Source organism: Calypte anna, chromosome 13 (genome assembly GCF_003957555.1).
Source record: "Calypte anna isolate BGI_N300 chromosome 13, bCalAnn1_v1.p, whole genome shotgun sequence".
Classification (NCBI taxonomy): domain Eukaryota; kingdom Metazoa; phylum Chordata; class Aves; order Apodiformes; family Trochilidae; genus Calypte; species Calypte anna.
Window position 1 is genome coordinate 8369028 of NC_044259.1, and position 22520 is coordinate 8391547.

The 22520-nt window shown below is 45.4% G+C and overlaps 1 protein-coding gene across 2 annotated transcripts; it reads right to left on the reverse strand.

Annotated features, from left to right (window-relative positions):
• Nucleotides 1-240: 240 nt before the first annotated feature.
• On the reverse strand, nt 241-12228 carry STC2 (stanniocalcin 2). Of its 2 annotated transcripts, XM_030459022.1 has the most exons (5): nt 12011-12228; nt 9607-9749; nt 6943-7154; nt 3631-3902; nt 241-557 (listed from the first exon to the last, which is right to left on the reverse strand). In XM_030459022.1, the coding sequence occupies exons 1-5, from the start codon at nt 12165-12167 to the stop codon at nt 553-555; spliced, it is 789 nt and encodes a 262-aa protein (XP_030314882.1). In that variant the 5' UTR covers nt 12168-12228; the 3' UTR covers nt 241-552. The 2 variants fall into 2 exon arrangements, with proteins under 2 accessions (XP_030314882.1, XP_030314881.1); XM_030459021.1 differs by having other exon boundaries at nt 241-3902; nt 12011-12222.
• Nucleotides 12229-22520: the final 10292 nt, after the last annotated feature.

Sequence of the window (22520 nt, forward strand, 5' to 3'; positions counted from 1 at the left end):
TGCACTGGCTCTCCCCACTATACAGAGTGGAAGAGCTGGCTCTGATCCTGTGTCCTGCCTCAGCCAGGACACCTCTGCTGCTGTCTGGCTGGCACAGGGGACAGGACAGGCTCTGGGGGAACGTGCAGACAGATATCCTCTGCCCCTCTTGGCTGAAGCTGCTGGACCAGCTTCAGAGGGCTTTTCTTACCCCTTATCTCAGCAGCTGAAATTCCAGCTAAACAAAACCCAGCCACAGACTTACTCAAAACATTTATTAGTGTTTAAGGAAAATAACAGTGTGAAAGGTACAGAGCTTTGTCTAAAGCCATATGCATTTTCTTTTTTTACAAGCTTATTTGGCTGCAAATTCTACATGACATAAAACTAGTATGTTTTTCTCCCAGAGATTTAGAATTAAGGAAAGCTTGTCTTTTTTTTCTTTTTTTTCTTTTTTTTTTCCCTTCCTTTTACTTCAGCACTTTAAGTTAGGACAGCATTTTCCAGGCTTTACGGCTATCTTTTTCCAGTAGGCATTTTGCTTCTCCCAGTATTTTCGTTCCAGAACAAGGCTCACTCTGGATGCAAAGCATAAAGAAAACATTCATACCTTGGCTTTTAAGCTAACCTCCTTCATGAACAGCAAGTTCATAAGGAATGTTAATTAAAGCATCATACAGTATCTAAATGGACATTATTTTATTTTTATAAAGAATTAAGGCTATGTAGATGCCACAATAAAATAATCTCAGGTAAAACGCACCGTATTTGTTAGATATGAAAGAGGGTTTAACAATAAATAAATGATTTATGCTGTCAATAACATTATGGAACTGTATAAAACTATATTTACGCAGCTTTAAACATAAAAAAAACCCATACTAGTGGCATGAATATATACAACACAGGTCATGACATACATTTAAATTATCATAGCCAGCAGTGTTCTTTTTTAAATGGAGACACTATAATAAATAGAAATGTTAAATATTTACAATAATAGCATATGTGGAATCAGTAGATGAACACATGAAATCTTCACACACCGAGGAAAAAAAGGTTATGCCTTATACAAAAATCCCTCCCACCCACAGCATTGGGTCCCTCCCTCTTCACTCCCCCCCCCCCCCCCCCCAATTTTCATTGACTAAGCAAGGGGAATATACAATTTTCCCCACAGAATGAGTGAATACAAATAAAACTGTATGTGTGCTGAGGTGGTATGTTGACTGAAACATTCATGTTGATCTATGTTTGGTTCCCACTGATGAATCAGATCTCTAATTAGAGAGGGATCTTTAGTTCAATGCAAGAACACTATGTTGGTAGCAAGTTGCTGTTTCTGTTTTGTGGCGCTTTTAAAATTTTTTCGTTTGTTTTTTTGTTTGTTTTTTTTTTTTTTTTCTGAAACTCTTGGATTGTCTTTTTTGGTTTGAGCTTGTTCTTTGTCGTGGCCATATGCCACCAAGGGGGAGAGGACACTCACAGGAAACCCATGGAGGGATGCTAGAAACCTTCTCAGGGTATCACCAGCAGCCACTTGGGTTTTTGGAGCCGAGGAGCTGGTCACCAGGGCCAGGTCCAAACCAACCTCAGCAAGTTCCTTTGTGGGACAGCCTGGGTGTCCCATCTCTGGGAGGGCTGTACAACAACCCCAGGGGCAGCTGCACTCTCACTGCCAGGAGCTTCACTCCTCAGGTTTTCACCACTACAGTACCTGGCCCAACCCCACCTCTTGCCGATTATGTCAAATGAAAACTCTGTTACAAAACTTAACTAAAATCAGGCAGGATCAAGGTGATGTCTTTGAAGACCTGGTGATCACATAGAGACACACCTCTTTCAACTTAAAGGTCCTCTCTTGCTTCCTACATGGCTTCTATTAAAAGCACTGCCTATAACTTCTGCGGGTGGATACATACATTAAACCCTGAATGTAGCTATTAGGAGCTGTGTTCACTTAGCTGTAACTAAAATCTGAGTTGGAAATTGTAGCCAAATTCCAACACCCTCTACTGTTTATACAGCTCCTTCCCACCATGCGACAAGACGTCCCTTAGTTCACTGGGTACGTTCTGTCTCTGCCATCCTGCCCCCACAGCTTTCCTCCCAAACTTTCTAAATGAGAAGGCTCATATCCCTGGTTTGATTCCCACTAAGAAAAACTTTTTTTTCTCTAGAGGAAGCTGAAGAGTTCACACTTCTGTCCCTGTGGATGCTGTAACCTCCATTTCCAGTACAGTATCTGGGGATATATAGGATTGCAGATCTGCAACCTGAGAATTACAATTGCATAGGGGGTAGGAGAGGTGTGTCCAAACACCTCATTCACACTAAAAACTGCTTAGAGACAATAAGACCTTGACACTCTTCATCTTTAGTAACTCATTCTGCAGAGATAGGTGGTCTTGATCAGCATGATAATGAAAAAATCCCAAGGCAACCTCCTCTCCTTATCTTTGGCGTTTGGATAAACCACAGCGGGTAGGTTAGAGTGGGGCTCCACATCCTAGCAAACCACTACATGCTACTGCTTAGGAGAGACATTTCTGGTCCTTTCAATACAGCCCTACAGAAGAACTAAGAATATGGGGTCCTTCATTGTCTGAGCCTATGCCCATCTTTTCAAGCTTTAAGGCTGTCCCAGGGGTGGAGAACCTGTATCTCTGAGTGGGCAGGTGTAAGCAAAGAATATGCACAGGGCTTTTAGAGGTCCATGAGCATACTCTGGAGAGGTCCTCCATGTTGTTCAAGTCTTAGCAGTCACAGTGCCTTGTCAGGAAGCTGACTACTCACTGCAGATAGGCTGAAGTGACTGAATTAGCAAGTGTCAAGTTATGCAGTGGTTACAAAACAAATAGGGGGCACTTAAACTGGGGCAGCATCACCCAGATGAGAACAACGGCTCAGACATTTGTTAAGAGAAAGTGGTGGAGCTCAGACCACATGGTTCCTGTGCAAGAGATGGGTAGTTGTTTCATTAGAGAAACATATAGGGAGCCTTGAGCTCTTTCATTCTCAGCAACAGGCAGAAACCAAATCCCCCAGGAATTCAGCCATCTGCTGTAAGGCTGCACCCTAAACCTTCAGAGGTGCTAAGCCACAAGCAGCCACATGCAATCTGGCAGAGCCCTCTTGGAATGTTCTCCCCAGCCAAGGGGACCAAGAAAAAAAAACAAAACAACAAAAACAAAACCCCAAAACAACCCAACAACCCCAAACAAGATCCTAAATTTCAGCTGAAGTTTGTTTCATAAAAGAGGGGAAAAGAATTTAGTTGGAGACATTTTGCCACTTTTGGTGGCTGCTCAAGTGTCGAGTTTGCAGGATCAATAACCCATTTCCACAGCTCTCCTTTTGATACTATGTACACTGTTGCTGAGGTCCATATATATCTTGCAATGCCCTGTGCTTGATCTCTGAATGGGAAATGCTTTGGAATGTCCATAGACAGGAGGATGGGACTTAAAGGAGGAGGTTTCCAGTGGAAGGGGGAGGATGGGGGAAAACAGGGACTTGGTGCCTTTTTTCACCTCCGGATGTCAGAGAAGTCGGACAGTTCATCTGCCCGGTCCATGATCCCATGTGCCCCTTTGGGACCATGGCCCCCAGATTTCACCCGGGCATGGGCATTCAGGTGCCCCTTAGTACCTCTCTCCCCCTTGGATGCTCGTGAACTTTCCCTGTGGTCAGAGTCGGAGTGGGCTAAGATGTCCCCCCGGCCAGCAGCACCTTTGCTGGCATCACCTGGCTTCTTCTCAGGACCCAGGTTGGTGTCACCATGCACAGCCGAGGTGCAGAAGCTCAGGATGGAGCAGAGACTTCCCCAGTTCTGTTCACACTGGGCGTGGACACTTCTTGTTATTGCCTTTTTCACCTCCTCGCCACAGGTGAGCAGGATATTCACTAGGTCAACATATGGTCTAGAGAGAAAGGAAACAGTGAGAGAAGAGTCATAAAATATATAAGGGTTATCTATCAGCAAACAAGTGTAATGGCCTCTCAGCCTTGTCCTTCCTTGTGCACAGCACAGCTTGGTAGCATTTGTCTCTTGCTACCCAGTGACTCAGCAGCCTTGTAGAGCAATTCTGCATCATATGTTTATTATGCAACATATTATATTCTAAGCAGCCGTATTGCTGTAAGAAATGCACAGGATGGCATCCTGTAAACCAAAACTTCACTTGAGTGCTGAGTCTCCCTCCAATGCTCCCCCACTGGATATACTCTGGGAGAGCGGTAATGTTCACCAGAGGAACATATGAGCTCTATATGCTTGGCAAAGGGGGCTGTCAAATGGAAGAACTGCTATGTCACACTTTCTGCTTCTCTTTCTATGTCCCCTCATCTTTATTAGTCAGGACTCATGACAAAGGAAACCCTCTCATCTCCAGAACCATGTCTCATCCACCAGTTTGCTATCTCCAGGTGAACAGCTGGTGAACAGAGAATTACTACTGGTACACTGATTATTAGCTGGTACACTGATTACTAGTCTGCAGGAGGGAGACATTCCCTCTCCCTGTGCAAGATCAACGGATAGATCAATCATCTAGAGGTTCTCTGGCTTCTCTCATCATCTTTAGCTTTCCCTGAACACCTTGTGCTGACCTCCACCACAAATAAGATCCCATCTGGACTCAGGATCTCACTGCACAGAGCTCAGACACATGGAAATTGATGTCACTGTTTCTTTCCACACCACTTTTTCAAAAAAATTTCCTTACACAGTTGAGTACAGCTTTCACTAACAAGGACCCTAAAGGAGCCATGGGCTTCTTTATGTAAGAATGTAAGAAACATTTCTGTTTCTTACCTGTCCCTCTATGCTCCCACAGCACAAGGCAGCCCAAGCACAGGCACTTTGGCTTCCTCAGCCACAGGTCACCAAGTGCAGTGATTTTAAAATAGTCGTGGTCATAAGTTTTGTGGGTCAGTGTTGATGTTGTCTATAAATGCAACTGGGCAAAAAGTCCACAGCTCTGGTGGCTGTGAAAAAGCCTAAATCTCTTCCCATGAACTAAGTCAGAAGAGATGAGGAAAACCAGCAGATTATGATCAGCATCTGACACTACCATGATTTTGCCCAAGTACTACTTTGACCAAGTACTTAAACTCATTTTGAATGACTAATCTTAGAGAGCCACCTATTACCCTATCTGAAAATATTTCTCATGTTTGGATTGCTTCTGCCTTTTAAAAAGTTACTTGGAATGCAACAGTGACTGATCTGCCAGGGCCTGTCACCACTTCTATCAGAGCAAACTGGCCTGACCCCCATCCCACCACAGCTGACTCAGGAGGAGACTTCACTGCCCTGGTCACGTTCCTCAACACTCATCAGGGGAAAACACTTGCACCTCCACTCCTTAGTTTTTGTTTTAAATATAAAATAGAAGCTGAGTGAGAATGGAGCAGATTGCATACAAAGTGATCCAGCAAAAAGAGAAAAAAAAAAAAAAAAAGAGAAGTCAGTTGAAATTGGGCATAAACTTTACAAAAATCTTTGTAAAAAAATGCTGCTGGTATGAATAAAAAGCATCTCAGCTGCCAAGTATTTCAGGTATTCAGAATCTGCCAGAGCTCTGCAGATTACTACTGGCTCATTTCTCCTTCACTGTTTTACTTTCTGCATTTGAGCTGGCCTGACCATGGTACCTGAACTGAGCACAAGGCTGCGAGTCAGCAGACGTGATTTTATTTCCAGCTCTGCCATGCTTGCCTATTGATCTTAAACAAGTTCTTCAGTTCAAAGCTTCAGTGATGGCCTCTAAATTTAGGGGAGGGGAAGAAGCTGGCTGGCTTCTATTTGGGGAGTCCCACACAGGAAGGCTGAGCTCTGACTCTGTGAGACGCTGAAGTGTAAAAAGCTGTAAATGAGATTGTGCAAATTACAGGTGTCCAGCTGAATGATCTGTCTCTTGGCTGCTCAGAAACAAGCAGCTGCCTTTGAGCATTCCTGCTTTACCCTGTTTGTAAAACAAAGAGAACTAACTTCTCTTTGGACAGGCCTTTGACTGTCATAGCTTTCTCAACTCCAAATGTTGTGGGTGTATATATATAAATATATATCTGTCATGATCACTGGGACTTGGGGTTTCTGTGCTAGTATCTGCTAGGGATAAGGTGGCGTAGAGGCATGGTAGATGCTCTGAATTAAGCCTGATTCCAGGCTTTAGCTCAGCCTTCTTGTTTGGGAGTGAGATGTTCACCTTCAAGAAAAACAGGCTCCGATTTTTGCATCTGTGCACCAAGAGTTGGTACAAACAGCTTGTGCCTGGCTTGTTGCTGTCATGTAGCAGCTTTGATCAATTCCAAATAGGGTTCATGCCTGCCATTCCTTGGAGGGCAGCTGTGTTCCCAGTCAGAGGGATGAACTCCTCAAAATCTGCCTTGTGCCTTCATTTTGCACACCTCCATGTTTTATTAAAAAGCAAATGAGATTAATAAGGAGTAAGACGAATGGGAGAATACCTGGGGGACTGCAGCTCTTTCAGGGACAATTAACTATAAGACATTTGAAAGTTATGTATTTAAAGAAGAAATTATCATCTTACTGACATCTTTGCATAGACCTTCTCCTTCCCCCTTCTCCTCTAGCTGTCATCTTTAACAAGATACTGGGGTCTGAATGCTGCCTTTGAGCACAGAGAGCACCAAGACATTCTGAGATGCCTCTGAAAACAGCAAAACAGAGACCCTGCATTTGCTGAAGGACAAAAGTGACAGCCAGATCCCATTTCAACTCATTTCATTCCTTTCTACAGTCACATCTAGCCCCGTATAAATAAACTAGTCTTTAACAGCCCCTGTGAAGAGAGCGTTTCCTTGGTCCGGTACATGGGAAAACAAGATACGCGTAAGGCCAGAACAGCTCTTGGACAGATGCAGAGCCCATTGGCATCATCCTGCTCCTGGAAGGAGCTTTTCTGCCTCTGACTGCACTAGCAGGGAGGCACTTACTCATGCTGCAGCAGGTCTTTGAAGTGAATCATCTCCACAATGACCTGGACGTTCTCCTTGGCAGCGGAGCAGAGGTCATGCTTCAGGTAGCACTCCCGCTGTAACTGGAACACCATCTCTTTAATGGCAGGGCACTTACGGCTGATGCAGCTGAATTTATGCCTCAAGGCATGAGCCTTACACTTCAGAGCGTCTTTAATGAAGGATTTTCCCTGGGAAGAAAAGAAATGGAGTAGGTCTGTATTTTTGTCCATTAAGCACAGCAGCTGATTTATGGCCAGCTAGCTACTCCTCTGTAGGACAATGTCAAGGGCTATTAGATTGCTAAGGGTGCCACTTAATGGCTTTTCCCCTTCTGCTCCCTGTTTCTCTGCCCTTAAAGATCAAGCCAAGCTACCTGGTGTCAGTGGAACTGAACACACAGGGCTTCCTCACTGGTATTCTGAGGTTCCTTCTACCCCAACAGCTGAATGCTTAACAAGGAAAGGGCAAAAGCACCTTGAAATAATTCAGTGCTTGAGTTACTTCTGGGGCTTTGTTCACTTCTGGAGTTTAAACAAAATAGAAGGCATCCTGCCATGGCTGAGGTCCCCAGTACCACAAGTAGATACCCATTCACTAACTGCAAATTTTGTTTTAATTTTAAAATTAGCTTGTAAACTCATAGCCATCTGTGCAGCACCTATTTGCACCTGCCCCATTCCCTATTTGTCAGTATTTTCTCTACTCCTGCTCCCTCAGAGCAAGACTCAAATCAGCACTAACAATCCTACAGTGTCTTGATGTCTGCTGCAAGAAATTCTAAGTGAGAGCAAAAAAAAAAAAAATCAAATCAAGAAACTCAAAAAGTAAGTTGCAGGAAAGAGGCTTTAGCAGCACGTCTTTAACCACTGTGTGATTCAGTTGCTTGGTGAGCATCAAAGCCATCTTCTCTGTTTGCTCTCTGAACCTATAGCTGCCATACACTGTGTTGCAGTTTGACAGCTTTGCTCAGGCTCCCTTTGCTGAGCAATAGGTGTGGGGATGCCTCCTGCACTGCCTCTATCTCTTCATTAGTTTCAGATTATTATCCATAAGTGCTTCATAAAGACTGAATTATTGCTAACCTTTAACCAGGGAGTACACTGGCAGAGCTTTACTGACATTAACTAAGATTTGCTCAGACCTGCAAGCGTATTTTGTCCTCAAATTGTTTCAAGACAGAAATGTTTCTTGCTGATCAAAAAACTGCTTCTATTCCCTATACCAAAGGCATTTGCCCTTCCCTTCAGTAACATATACAGCACATTAGGCAAGTAAGCATAAAAAAGAAAATTCTTATGCAAACCAAACCTGACATCAATTGTCAGGTTTCAGAGAGAGAAGAGATAGCAGAGAACAGAAAACGGCCAGTGTTAGTCTTATCATTTGATGCAGCCTGAAATAATTGTAGATAATACAGTGATAAGCCATGAAAAGCCATGTCATAGCAGAGGCTAAAGTCACCTCTATATTAAAAAAAGGTCCAGGGCCTTAGTAGTTCAGTACTGCAATGGAGACAGGCTGGATGTGAAATGAGCTATATATGATTAGCAATATCTGGGGATCCTGGAGTACAGGCATCAGTGGCTATGCTCAGCCTTTGCAGGAATGTTTCCCCTCCCCTCCCAATAGGGCTTCTTTGGTCAATTTTGTTCCCAGAGAATATTGTGCAAAAATAAATGAGTGTTTTATGGAAGCCACTTGGAAATTAAGTTGCAGGTTTTCAGATATCCACAGAAGAAATAATTCCTGTTTTAATGGCTAGCCAAACCCTTCCTACATCCTTGAGAATTTAGGCCTAAAAATCCAACCCTTCAAAAGTGTTTCCTAGTGAGTGGTCTCACTATTCCTCATGGAGCAAGCTGAATCCTGAGGACAGTTCTACTTTATGCTCTGCTTTTAACAGGGCCACTGGTGCTTTTAGTCAAGTTATCCTGTAAACTGCATGGTCAAGCCATATGCTGCTGGCTCATTGCAATGTTCTCTGCTCTCCACACTGAAATGGGAGAGTAGGTTCACAAGACATCCTGTTATTATGTCTCAATGATGCATAAATGGTCTGAGGAGAAAAGGAAGAAGCAAACTTAATACCACATACCATATATGTAATGTATTGTAACATCAGTGCTTGAAACAAAACCTAATTTGAATACAGCAGCTTTAGGAAGGTGCCTGTACTGGCTGTGTGCAAATCTTAAGAACCAACTTTAATAACTGTACAATGGAAATTTATGGAAAAGGTATGTCTAAATGAACTGGGTGCCCAAATTGTATTTCAGAAACAGCTTTGAACAAACATAGTGTAGAGGATTAGGCCACTTAAGTGTTTCTGAAAACCATGTCCAGCTACATTAGTGTTCTGATGTAGTTACCCTGGCTACATGAAGAGAAGGGTGTAGGGAACTGTACTGACAGTCTGTTTCCTGTGACAGGTTGCACACCACTGCTCTGTTACTGTTTTGAAGTCTCAATTTTAGCCCCTTCAACAGAAATTCTCATTGTAGCTGGTCATGTGCAAAACCAGATCTGCTCCATAATGGTAATCTTTTTTTTTTTTTTTTTAAAAAAAGTGTTAAAGAACTAGAACACATGCCACATGTAATTTGGAAGCAAGAAGATATGTAGCACATTTCACTGTCTTACCTGGGCATCAAATTTTCCAGCGTTGTGCAGGAATGTCATGCAGATCTCGTGTAAGCCTCGGATCTCACAAGAATTGTTTTCAAAGCATTCAAACACTCCACATCCCACATCACCAGCGTTAACCAGGCAGTGCTGGATTTCAGCTAAAACAAGCATTGATTACAGTTAATTGGAAGATCTGTTCGTGGAAGCTGGGAGTGGGTAGGGTGGGGAGGGAAAGAGTTATTTTGCTAACATCATCAGTTCAAAAGAAAAAATACATGTGACAACAGTTATTGTACCCACAGCATGCCTGCTTTTTGCAGAAATTAGGCCAAAACTTGGGTGTATTATGTTATGAAAGTGATATCCAAAAAGCAAATGCCAAATCCACTATGCTTACGTCAAGCTATTTCACTTGAGAACTGTCTAATGCTTTTGCATTCCTCAGGAGCAAGGGACAGGCAGGATTTTTGCTGCCTGACTTGTATGAAGTTCCCCATCAAATTTAAGTACCAAACTGAGAAGCCCAGGACTCAGTCAGCTAAAACTGCTTATTTCTGGTACTTTGAGCTAGTTTCTGGTGATTTAACACAAGATTTTTTACAAATCCTGGCTTTCCTCTGTCGTGGTGTTCATGAAGCTAATGGCAAAACTCCCACTGATAAAGTCTTTTGTGCTGAGTGTTGCATAAAGCTGCAACTATGTCCCCACCTAAGCAGAAACTGATTTTAAAATATATTTATATATGTAGTACATAAAATAGATCTACTGGAGCTAGCCATTACATGTATTTACTCTGTCCTTTCAGGTGTTACGCAATACTGTTAAAAAAAAATTTTAAAAAATGCTGTCTAATACTCACTTACCAAAAAAACCCCCAAAATCTAATTCATTACAAGACAGCTTCTGGTCCTTTAAAAAAAAAAAAAGGATGTAGTAGTACTGCCAGAGGGAAGGTGGTTGTTGAAAAAGCCTGGGGATAAAGTTAAACAGGGGCAGCTTTTAGACCAGAACTGAGGATGCTAAGAATTCCTGTACTCTGTGCCCTAGTGGTACCTTTAATTAAAGCTCGCCCTTGGGAGCCAGCCTAATCCCCCTTCGAACCGCAGCATGTTTCAGACATCCCCAGCCTCCCCCTTTGCCATGCGGTCCATTTGCAAGTCTTTACAACAACTTTCGGTCTAATTTAAACCCGCTGCAAGGCAGAGAGAGGAGCCGCGGATGTAAATGCAGAGTCTGACGGAGTTCACACGAACTCTCTCCCCCCAGCTCAAACCAAATCACTGCCGTTGCCTTTTTTTTTTTTTTTTTTTTTTTTTTCTACCTTCCCCGAAGTGCATCTGGGGGTGGGAGATGGGAGACCCGGGGTCGGCTCCTGGGTCGGCTCAGCCACACGCGAAAAGCTGCGCAAATACAAACGCACCGGGGTGGGCTGGTGGTGGGGAACGGAGCTCTTTGTGGAGCTCTGCAGAGCGCGGAGCTTGGGCTTTTTTGGGGCCGGGATCTCAGCTGTAGTGCTTGTGTTGGCATCCGGATGCAAACCCTTTGCCGGATCACATGTCCTGGCTCCAGCGTGCTGAGAACTGCACAGTGCCGTGATTCACATGTGGCAGTCCCTAATGGGCATTCGTGCATTCCTGCTCGTGTGTGTTTAAACACGTCTCGCAGCACTGAGAGTGTTAAAAAAAAAAAAAAAAAGAAAAAAAAAAAGGAAAGGAGAAGAAGGGGGGGGGGGGGAGGGGGAAAGGGAAGCGTCTGGATCCCGCGCTCTCTCTTTGCACGGCTGGGAAGCGATCCAGCAAAGTGCACGCCTCAGCTCTCTCTTTCTAGGCAGATAATGCCCAGGGGAGGGAGCGCAGCGGGCGGGAGATGAGGAGAGAACCCCCCGGTCCGTTGCATCATTGCACGACCCCCTACGGAGGGGGCCAAGCACCGGTCATTTCCAGCCTTCCCTCCTGTCGTCGTACACCCCCCACCCCCCGACCTCTCGACCCGAATGCAAACGCTGCGCCGAGAAACTTTCTCCTCCCCAGCCCAGCATCCCCGCAGCGGGCAGCATCCCCCGGCCCGGGCGCCGCTCCGCTGGTTCCCCGCCGCCCCCGGCCCCACTCCCCGCCGTACGGGGCCGCTCGGCACCGACTTTGAGCCCGGCGCGGCTGCAGAGGCGCTTCGCCCAGAGTGCTGCCGGGGCTGTTGCAAGGGCAACACGTGCTTGGCAAAGCCGGGTTTTAAAGGTAATTAGAAGTGAGCTCTTATTTCCTCTGATGATTTATGCTTGACAGTCAGACACGGGGAAAGAAAAAAAAAAAAAAAAAAAAAAAAGCTCCTGTCACAACTCAACGCGGCTATTTCCCCGGCGATGCAGAAACAGTGAGGTGGGGGGACACCCACACCCTTTCCCCTCCCTGCCGCCCCGCCGTACCTGTGTTCTGCAGGGACAGGCGCCCCTTCTGCTGCGGGGTCCTGTCCTGCGGCCCCTCCGGCGGGTGCGTGGCCTCAGTGCCCGCCGCCGCCCGGGCGCTGGCGAGCAGCAGGGCCAGGGCCAGGGCCAGCAGCTTGCCGCGGAGCTCCGCGCACATGGTCGCGCCTTCCCCCCGCCGCCGCGTCCTCCCCTGCGGGGTACCGCACCCGGACCCAGCGCGCTCCTCGCCGCGGCCCCACGAACCGCATGTGCCCGGCGCGGCGGCGAGCGCGGAGTGGCGGTGGCGGCCCCGGAGGGTGCCTCAAATATCCCCGCCGAGCCCCGGTGTCACTCGCATGAGGGAGCCGAGCAGGTGTCGCTCCGCGCCGCGGCCAATGGCAAACGCCGCCCCGCTCCGACCGCCCGCCGGGGGCCGGCCCTGCCCCGCCGGCAGGTTGCAGCCTCCCGCCTCCCCCGGCCCCCCCGCTCCGCTCTGTGCCGCGGGGGATGGGCGTGCGGGGCGGGAGGGGGGGGTAGTGGCAAGGACTGCACCCCCGGCGGCTGAGAGGGGGGGTGCGAAGGTGCCTCCCCGCGGCGGCATGGGTGGAGAGGGTGAAAAAAAAAAAAAAAAAAAAAAAAGGTGAAAAAGCGGCATTTTGACAACGCGCTGCATTGGAGGGGGGCAGGCAGCAGCGGGCGGCTGGTTCTTCCGCAGCCGCGGAGCCGGGAAGGCAACTTCGGGCCACTCCAAATGCTGCTTTGGCGCGGGTCTGCGCGGGGAGCTGAGGGGGGTGCCCGTGCCGGCTGTCCTGCGGCACTGACGCCTCGTTGCAAGAGTTGATAAGGGGGGGAAAAAAACCTCCGAAGCAGCTACAGCACTTTCTTGAAATCCTTCCCCCTCCCCCCTCTTCTCCCGTCGGGATTTTGTACCTGGCGAGTTCCGAGGGGATCTGGGTTAAATCCTTCACCTGGGTGGGGGGGTATCTAGGAGGGGTGATGTGGTACCTGACAGCAGGCCCGGGCGCTGCTTTCCTTTAACCCCCCCGCCGACACCGAGGGGAGAGCATCACCCATGCAATCCCCCAGCTCTAGTTGCTGCCTTTGTGCGGTAGCTGGACCGGAGCTGGGGGAGGTGGGCACGACACATAGGAAAATCTGTAGTAGGTGATGAGAAGTGCCGCACTCGTTGGGGAGAGGGCGTTCGTGTCTCCCCTTGTCCTGCCGTAATGCACATCAGATGTTTCATCAGAACACGCTGGCCCCATGTGGCTTCTCTCCCCCCAGCAGCCCCCCAGCCCCCGGCGCTGCCAGGCGCGTTGTGCCGTGCCGGGGGCTGGGGTCCCGCGGGGGGGGGAGGGGGGGGGATGGGGGTGGGGAGGGGGCAGCCAGGAATGTCTCCGGCTGCTGTTGCTGCCGCTTCCTCACAGCTGTCAAAATGCACTTGAGGAAATCCACTCACACCTCCCCAAGCTGGGGTCTCCTTGGCGGGACGTGACACCGCGCCGCAGGACCATGGCTCCACGGCTATGCACCAGCAGGCACGTTTCGACAGCCTCCCCCTCCTTTCCTCCTCTTGCAGCCCCCGAGACATCCCTGCTGGCTCCGCTCTCCTGGGCCTTCCCTGGTTTTGTCCCAGGCCAGGAGGTCTGTTTGCTGGGTCTAAGTGGTGCAAACTTTGTTTACTGTTCTTAGGGGTTTAACTTAGAAACATCTTTTTAAGATTTAAATTCTTAGCGTTGGTGCCAAGCTCTTGTGGAAATTCCCTTTTATCAATACGCTGCTGCCTTGTAAACTGCACTTGCCCATGTGTGATGATGGGCTTTGCCCTTATTGACAGCAGGGCTGTTAAGGGAATAGGTTTTTCTTCTTTTTTTTTAACCTCACCCGGAGTGCTTGGTAGCCCTTCTTTTGTCCTTATTCTCTTACTATTTATACTGCTGAAGAGTTTTGCTATTTAATTGCCTTTGCTAGGTCTAACTAGCTTGACTTTAACAATCCTCATCTCCCATATTCAAAGACTGAATAAACTCAAGAGTGGCAGAGATGGAGTCAGGGCTGGAGAATTTAAGGGACAGCAGTCTGTCTCTGCTGGAGGAGCTAACAACCAGTGTACTGTTTCTAACCAGCAACTTTGTGTTATACATATAATACACTTTTTTTTTTTTTTTCCTTGTGCTTCACAAATTGTGTGTTTTCCTAATGCTTTCTCCCTGCTGCTTTAGATCTGATGCTTTCCTGCAACCAGTAATCTTATAATGGCTCATTAATTTTGCTCTTTTTAAAGTAACAATTTTCAGATGAGTTTTGCACTTTGCCTTAAAGGAATTCCACTCACCTTCTGTGCACCAGACCCCAGGTTCCCTCTGGTTGACTTCTCAAGTCAGGTCTCGTAATTTCTCAAATTCCCTGACTGTCCTAGTCCGGCTCGTCCCCCCCTTCAGCCGATATTGTGTTAATTCTCCATCCAAGGTTATTTTCACGCCTCTTTTCCTTACCAAAACCGTCCCTAAAATAGCACCCCCTCGTGTCACTATTTGGAAATGCAACGTGGATCTTCCTCGGATTAGAGGATCCGGTCCCCCTTAGCCCTTCCTTAGCAAGGCAAGAAACTGTGCCTGCGTTTTAAAGGTGGGTGCTGCCAGGAGAGGTGACCATGGATGCTCAAGTAATGCTCGAGCAAATTTGGCACCCTGGAGCCCAGTAACTCACTCCCTGGCAGCATGATTGACTGCTAGGCTGCATACCAGGGCATTTTATAAAATAGTTAACAGTTCCAGTGATTTAGATGCTGGTTTCCAGGAGACTTGGGGTGCCTGAATCCCAAAGCACTGAGGAACTGAGCCTGCAGCTTTCCTCCAGCAGCAGGGAGTTTGTGTGGAAGAAGGCTCCTGATTACAGGATGGTGTTTGGCTGCAAGGCATTTGATGATGTGTTTAAGGAGTAATGCTTCAGAGAGGATCACAACTACTTCCATCAGTTTTGGACGGCTGTTAGCTTTTAGGAATAAATTTCTGAGTTCCCTTTAGGTAACATATGTAGAATTTTTTTGTTTTGTTTTTTAGAGTGTGTTTGGTAATTTTATTAACGCTTCATACAGCAAGCAGTAGCACAAGTGTCCTGCAACTACCTTTATATGGGAAGCATTTAGTTGTTTGAGGTTTTTAGGGAGACGAGCTACTTTCAAGATTACTAAAAGGGCTGTCTCTGCAAGGCTGTTGCAGGTGGAGGTTGAGGAATGGTGTGCAAGAGGCTCCAGCACACAGGGAGAGAGTGAGCACACCCAACTATGAAGGACAGAGAAGCCAATGACTTCAAAAAGGAAGAGGATGCTGTGGGGAAGGTGTGATGAGGTCTGAATTCTGGGGGTTTTATCTGTGACTAAACACATTTCACAGTAGAGTTAGAGTAAGCTGTGCTGCGCAGCTCCAGCAGCACAATGAGATTTCATCAGACTTGGGAAAAGAAGCAAGACAGGGGAATTTATTGTTACCTCCTCTGGGTAATTTCCCCACCTCGGGGCTTAGTGCAAGGTGCTGACTTGCAAATGACACATCATTATGAAGCCAACCCAGAGCTGCAAAGCATTGCTGGGAAAGTGGTCGGAGAAAGCAGAGGGAAGCTGCCTCTTGGACCTGGTTCCTCCTGATGTGGGACCTGCTCTGGGAACATGTTGATTTAATTCCCACAAGTTGGTTCTCGGATGGTGTGAATAAAGCTGCTGACAGTGACTGAAATGGGATTTGACACTGTAGAACCTGTTAGGCTCACTAACTGTAGGGCCTTTGGGAAGCTTCAAAGAGCTGTATTTTAAGACACTGTTTCTCCTTCTATCATTGATTTAGTATTTTTGAATCTCTGGTAACTGTAGTTTTTATGATGAATGAGCAGAAATGGACAATAATGCCACAGAGAAGGAAATACAAGAAAAGTCAGAGCTTATTATTATATTAAAAATTACGCAGCCATTTTCCACTTGGACTTTTTGTATGAAAATCAACGGTACCAAAGAGTTACACACCAGGTTTAAAGATGGTTGGCTTCTTTGTTAAAATATAAACTATTTGAAGGACTTCTGGGGGTCAGAAATCCCCCCAAATGTTTTAGTGTTTAGAGCAGTAGGGAAACTATTCTGTGATGTTTAAAAACAGGTATTTATTTAAGTAAATGGTTACTTTTTATGAGAAATAAGAAAACCTGGTGCAGCTATCTTGGCCTTGACATAAAAGAGAGGTATGTAGTTTGTGAACAAAACAGGGTGGAATGTACATGTTGTACCTGGGGAGGTATTTCAAGAAAGACAACTCCTTGAGACAAAAAGCCAGAACAACAGACACGCTGGGTTGCATGCCAGGTTTGTTTATTCCTCAATTAATCAGCTGTGTAATGAGTGTCCAGAAAAAAATCCCTTCTGCCCAGGTAGTTTAAGTTTCAAACTTAACGTTGCAGCCTTCATAAGCTGGATTACATGGAGTTGGACCAAAAACACGTTTCTGAGAACATTTTGGTTCAAATAAAAAAAATGGCAATGTCAGTGCCAGCAATTTACTACGGAATATCTGAACCAGATGCTGTTAAACTATAATTCCAAACAATTTGCCAGAATTATGTATTTACTTTATTCTTTAAGTCAAACTAACGATAGGCATGTTTTTTATTATTGTGGATATAAACAAAAATGTGATGTGATTACAGCTAATGTAAGGCAGATAATGCCGAACAGTCATGATTTCTGTGACTACTGAACCAACTAAGAAAAATGGAAGCTCTGTTGGTAATTATGTGCAAAGGGGTCATCAAAATGTGGCTGTTCAGCTTGACACATATCAGACTGCAGTCTGCTTAGTCACCAGACAAGAGCATTGGCCAAAAGCATCTATTTCTCCCCTTTTCTCACAGTAGTACATTTTTTTTCCCTCTGAGAATGGGAAAGAGATCTCCAAGACATGCTGAGTTACATTCTTACCTAAAATAACATAGAAGGGATTTGTGTTAGGAGATAGTTGTAGGCAATTTCTGCCTTGCTGGTTCTTATCCAGATGAGCTGCTATGTGATGGTTGAAAAGACACACATTGACGTCAAAACTGCTGTCTTGAGAGGACAAAGTGAGTTTTAGCAGGAGTTTTTATGACATTACATGTCATTCAGGTTATAAAGGGTTCTAGCTGGCACTCCCACAAGCTGAAACAATCTTTACCTACTGTCAAGAGGCTCTCAGAAAACCTCAAATAATTGCCTTGAGTGAAGTGGCTACCTCAGTCAGCTGCAGCTTGACGCAGAGAAGTGCTGAACATCCTGTAACACTCATATTCCCAGGTCAAACTCCAAATCAGCAGGGAGAAAAATACATCAGAAACTAGAGAATAGAGTTTAGAGGAGAAGCTTTGATGCAGAGAATTGTTCAGCAAAGTCACCAAAACTGAATCCCCCTGTGTGCTATAAAGAAAAGAAGAATCTGCAAAAGATTTGCAGTGGAGTCTCTGGTTTCATCCAGACAGCAGCCTGCTGGGATATAGTGAGCTCCATCTCCCAACCATGGGCTGCAGTGTCAGATCCTGCTTGGAGGAGCATGGAAATTTAGCACAGCTCTTCTGCAGAAATCCTCTTTGATTTGGGAAAAAAGCATGGTTTCATGTAAAGTGTTATCTGGGTCCCCCTGTCAGAAGACCACTTGGTACATATGGTGTCCTCTTGGTTTTACACATTCAGGGTCAACACATGCTTCATTATGGGCAGGATGAAACTTCAGAGATGAGCTCGGTTCCACTTGCAACACAAGCTTGTTTGGCTTCTGAATATGCCAAATCCTGAAGGAAAAACTGTAGGAAAGATGAGAATTAGAATACTAATGCCAAAACTCTTTGCAGATAATTTAATTAAGTTTAATTGTCACAACTGACATATTTTTTGGACACACCCAGCTCATATGCAGTTATGGTGCAGTTAGGTATGGTGTAGTTACAGATGGGTGAGATTTGCTGGTTCCGGGGTGTCCTTCTCCTTTGCAGGGGCAGATTCTTCAGATGTTCTCTTTCCTCACTTCCTCCTCCACCTCACCTGAAGGAGCCAGGAGTGATTGTTTTGGGCAAAATGGACATTAACTTTTTTTTTTTTTTTTTTTTTCCTCTGGAAGAAACTGCCTTGGCACGTCTGGCCTTGCAGTTAATACTAACCCTACCAGCTTTTGGGTTAGTTTGTACTAACCATACAGCAGGTCCAAAAAAATGCTGTCACCCATCACGCTAGGATTATCAGAAGCCCAGGTCAGGTAACGGGACTGTAATTCCATGGGGCTCGCCAAGAAGGAAACATCCCAGTGTAATTGCAGTGGTAATTACAGCACCGTAGTCACCACCCACAGAGTAGGGCTCTCTGCAGAGTACAATGATTCCAGAATCAGAGTCCAAACAATATAATGATCTTAAATTTCCCTGCCCTCTGGTCCTGGCTCTCAGTTGGATGGACCTCAGACTGAAAGTGATTGCTCCTCTCCTGTGAATGTCCATGCAGGTGCCAGCAAACATGAATTGAATGGATGGCTCTCCTGCCTCTCCTGTGCTTTTTGTCCACCGATTCACTTCAGCCAACAGCTGATGCTGCAATTAAAGGTCAGGTTTTGTTTTCATGCTGGATGTAACATGCAATTCATCAGAGTGTGTGGGATCCATGACACAGAAAAGTACCTCCCACCTTGGGCTCTTATTGGCTTCTCATAACCACATTTCACTTTGCACAGATAGGTGGTCTTCCCACTGCTTTGGGATTTCTCAGTGCAGATCAGACAAGATCTAACCCATAGTTCTAACTGTTCCCATGGTGTAACTACAGTTTCTTGGTGGGACCCATTGTATGGGATCTAGGCAGATGGTCTGAGATGGTCTGACATAAAGCACAGCCTGTAAACCATGTTGGCTTAGAGATGTTTCATGTCCTGGTCCATTTGTGACCTACATGACACAAATTACGGGTTTGTATTCTTCTTGTGAAATAATGACTATCCTGAGTTGAAATGCACATGAAAAAAAGAAAAAGCTCTTCAATGAACAGTTAAGTGTCAAGCCCAGGCAGTTGAGACTAAAAAGGATTCTTTTAACCCTAGCAGCTATGAGCAGACTTGCAGACAGTGTGTAGGAAAACCAGAGCTCAGGGTGGTGAGCAGAGTGATGAGCTGTGGTCCTACTGCATTGTCGGTGCTAGATGAGCAGTTGCCAATACTGGAATGGGCAACTTTTAAAATACTAATTAAAGTCCTGCTGCTGTCATGGGGTCTTCTGATTCCACTGGGACCACTTGATGCAGGAACCTGTCTGAGTCATCTTTTTGCAGCAAAGATGTCAGCACTTTTTGGAGCTAGCATCTATTTTCAAAGTGTCTTTATTAACCTCTTTTATTTATTATTTATCATGAAGTAGCTTGATTTTTCCACTGTAATGTTCTTGTTGCCTGCATCATCCATATCTATATTTATTCCAAGCATCACTTAATGTGTTTATAGTATGATTAATCTAGATTAGATTTTTGCTTGCTGTGGAAGCCTTAAATTTTCTGTGCTGTGGTGACAGGAGCTCTGTCCTTGTGCTTATACATTGCCATGTGCTTGCTCTGGGGACATTCTGCACAGTGTGTCCACAGGCACGTCTGCCTGCTTTCAGTGGGAGCTGATGCCAATGAAAACACATTTTTTGAAGAGATAGGTAATTACTTAAGATTTTGTCTGATGTTATAGCAGGACCAATAGACTATTTGAACCAGTTTAGTATTCATAATAATACATGGTTCCAAACAGAATAAAAAGCTATAATTCTTTTGAGGGGTTCCGCTGACATAATAAACCACGAGAGCTCAGCTAGTCAGCAGAAAGCAAAGATTGAGCTCATCAGCATGGGACTGTACATGTTAGTTTTTCATGTCTGCATATGGATTATTGCAAAAGTGTTTTTTTTTTCTCCTCAGTCTAAATTGCTTTAAATCTGTAACCCAAAATGGAAGAATTGCTGGATGGTCTTTTAATGTGAGGAAAACCCTCTGAGATAATATTTGCTGTCTTCTCTGTTGTAATGTAATCAGATTTTATTTTGGAAATGTGTCCATGAATGGAATTAATTTCTTTTACTCTTTCATCCATCCACATGAATTGTGGTGCTGCAGTACTGTAAAACTCTATCTACACATCTAGCTGGTGTAGTTGTCCACCCAGTGCTGTTGTTCAGGCAGCTCTTCTCCCACCTGCTGAAGAGTTTTGCCAGCTTGTGGACCAATTCTGGCCCCTACGTTTACTTAAGTGGATGCTGTGTATGGGTTGGGTGGGTCCTTTCCCAGGGCCATTTCAGCGACACCCATTTTCATAGCCAGTAGTGGGTCCCATGTGCCAAATATGCTTTGATTTTTAGTTGATGTCATATTGCATTTATAAGTAATTAGGGACCATTTCAAAATAGAGCTGTGTTTATATAAATATTTATATATATTTTTAATAGCCTCATGAAACCAAGTCAATGACTGAGGAAATAAACAGGCATGGAAAAAATCATAAGGGTATTGTTTATGAATAGATTGTAGTCAGATGATAATAACAAGCAGAATGAATAAACTGGAGGGGCAGAATTGACATGATGGATACCAGCTTTATTAACATGTACTGAACTTCCAGTACATCTTTGTGGATTAATTTTTCTTGAAAATCCGCAGGAATAATAATCCAGACAGAACTGACTGGAGGGTGGAATGTGCAGAACGAGACCACATAGAGGGTGTCCATGGTCTTCTGCTGCCACCTACAACTACTCTTCTTTCTGCCTTTTCAAATATCTGTGTTTAGTCAAGTTTCTATTCTGATAATTGATGGCACATTGGCCAAGGTAAAAGCTGCCTATGCTTTCGTGTCTTTCACCATTGGCTTTGCTGGGCTCCCCAAGAGCATCCACTGAGATTTATGTATATGTATAGTGTCCTCAGCAGAAAGGTTGGGGTTGGCTCTCCACAGTCTCCTGTGACACACAAGGTGTTTCATCCCAGGTAGACACCAGGCTGTCTCTGGTTCAGATGTGTAGTGACTGTGGAGTCTCTCCAGGGCTGCAGAGCAGTCGCAGCCTGGAGAAGGACTCAGCCTCTGGTGGTGCACGGGTAGTGACATGGCAGTGTCAACCTGAATCAGACTTGGGTTGGGAAATATGATGGAGAATGGGCACAGCAGCCTGAGCACTCACTGCCAGTCTTTTTTTGGAAACTGCAGGGCACAGACTTGAGATAGGTAGAAATTGCACTGAGGTCAACCTCAGTTTGGATGGTGCTAGAGTTGGATTGCCAGAAAGGTTTCAGTAACATCAGAAACTCTCTTAACTAGTGACATACTAATTTATATGATTTATGGGTACACTGTGTGTAATGATTCCACTGTATACAAGTGGAACTGAACTTCTTTTTAGCCTCCTGGGTAGAGACAGCCATGTAATGCACACAGGAGCTTAGTACTCATAGGGATGTCCAGCACTGCCTATGGCTGGAGGAGGTGTTTACATCCATCATTTCAGCTGGCCCCATTAAGAATTTTGGAAAGCAGCAAAGAGATTTCACTCATGTTGAAAGCAGGAGACCAGGTATCCTGCTATCCACATTGCCTTTCCATGTTCATCTGCCCACTTGAGGAGCACAGTCAGACATAGGGATGTTGTTTGCATGTGGGTCTAGATTATCAGTGAGTATAGAGCTTGGCTGGGCCCATCATTGTGGGCAGACTGTCTGACTACAGTGGGTTGAGTCCTGAGATCATACCAGCAATTCTTCTTCCACAGCCAGTCTCCCATTATAGGCCGCTGGAACACACTGGGGTATTTTCAAATTCTTTTCTGCATCTGTTTGGGAGGGTTATGGAGTTCCCTCAGCATCTGCCTTTCTTTCAGGAACGTGTGTGGCAGCCTTAGTGTACTAAGCAGGCCAAAGTCTTTGGTTTTGCATTTGCAAAAAATAGGCTGATCAGTTCCTTCAGCTACTTCAGGTACTGAAAGCACAGCACAGCCCCACTAGAGCACTCCTGACACAGAACAGTCTGGCACATCCTTGGAGATGAATGGATATACATCTCTATGTATGTATGTATGTATATCCATTATATATCTCCAACTGTGAATACATTCCTCACTGTGTGCCTGAAAAGCAGCATTCAGTGCAGTTGCCCTCAGCTGGCTAAAAAGCAGTGAGAATAAATTCAAACTGGTTTTGTGACAGGGTTATGCAAGAATCAAGTTATACTTTGTGCATCAACAGACGTAACAATAGAGAGCCAGATGAGTGGTTCCCTTCACTTGAGTTTCTGTGTGTTATCCACCCTGCAAAAAACAGAGGGAGTAGAGGGGCTGTATCACACTCCAAGAAACTCCAGACTTACTCATGGTCTTCACATATAACAGCTCTGCTAACCAGAGGCTCCAGCTTAGTAGTGACATACTGACTGGTTTCAAAACCTTTACAGATTCCTCAAGTGGCACAATCACTGCCTACCAATCACCTCAGCTGGTTCAAATGCAGATTGTCAGC

Bases quoted from the DNA above. Each gene is read 5' to 3' on its own strand.
- STC2 (XM_030459021.1), bottom strand. From the start codon at position 12,167: ATGTGCGCGGAGCTCCGCGGCAAGCTGCTGGCCCTGGCCCTGGCCCTG. The intron at 9,750-12,010 runs GTACGGCGGGGC...TGCTTGTTTTAG, and splicing joins CCTGTCCCTGCAGAACACAG to CTGAAATCCAGCACTGCCTG. The intron at 3,903-6,942 runs GTAAGTGCCTCC...CTTTCTCTCTAG, and splicing joins AAAGACCTGCTGCAGCATGA to ACCATATGTTGACCTAGTGA.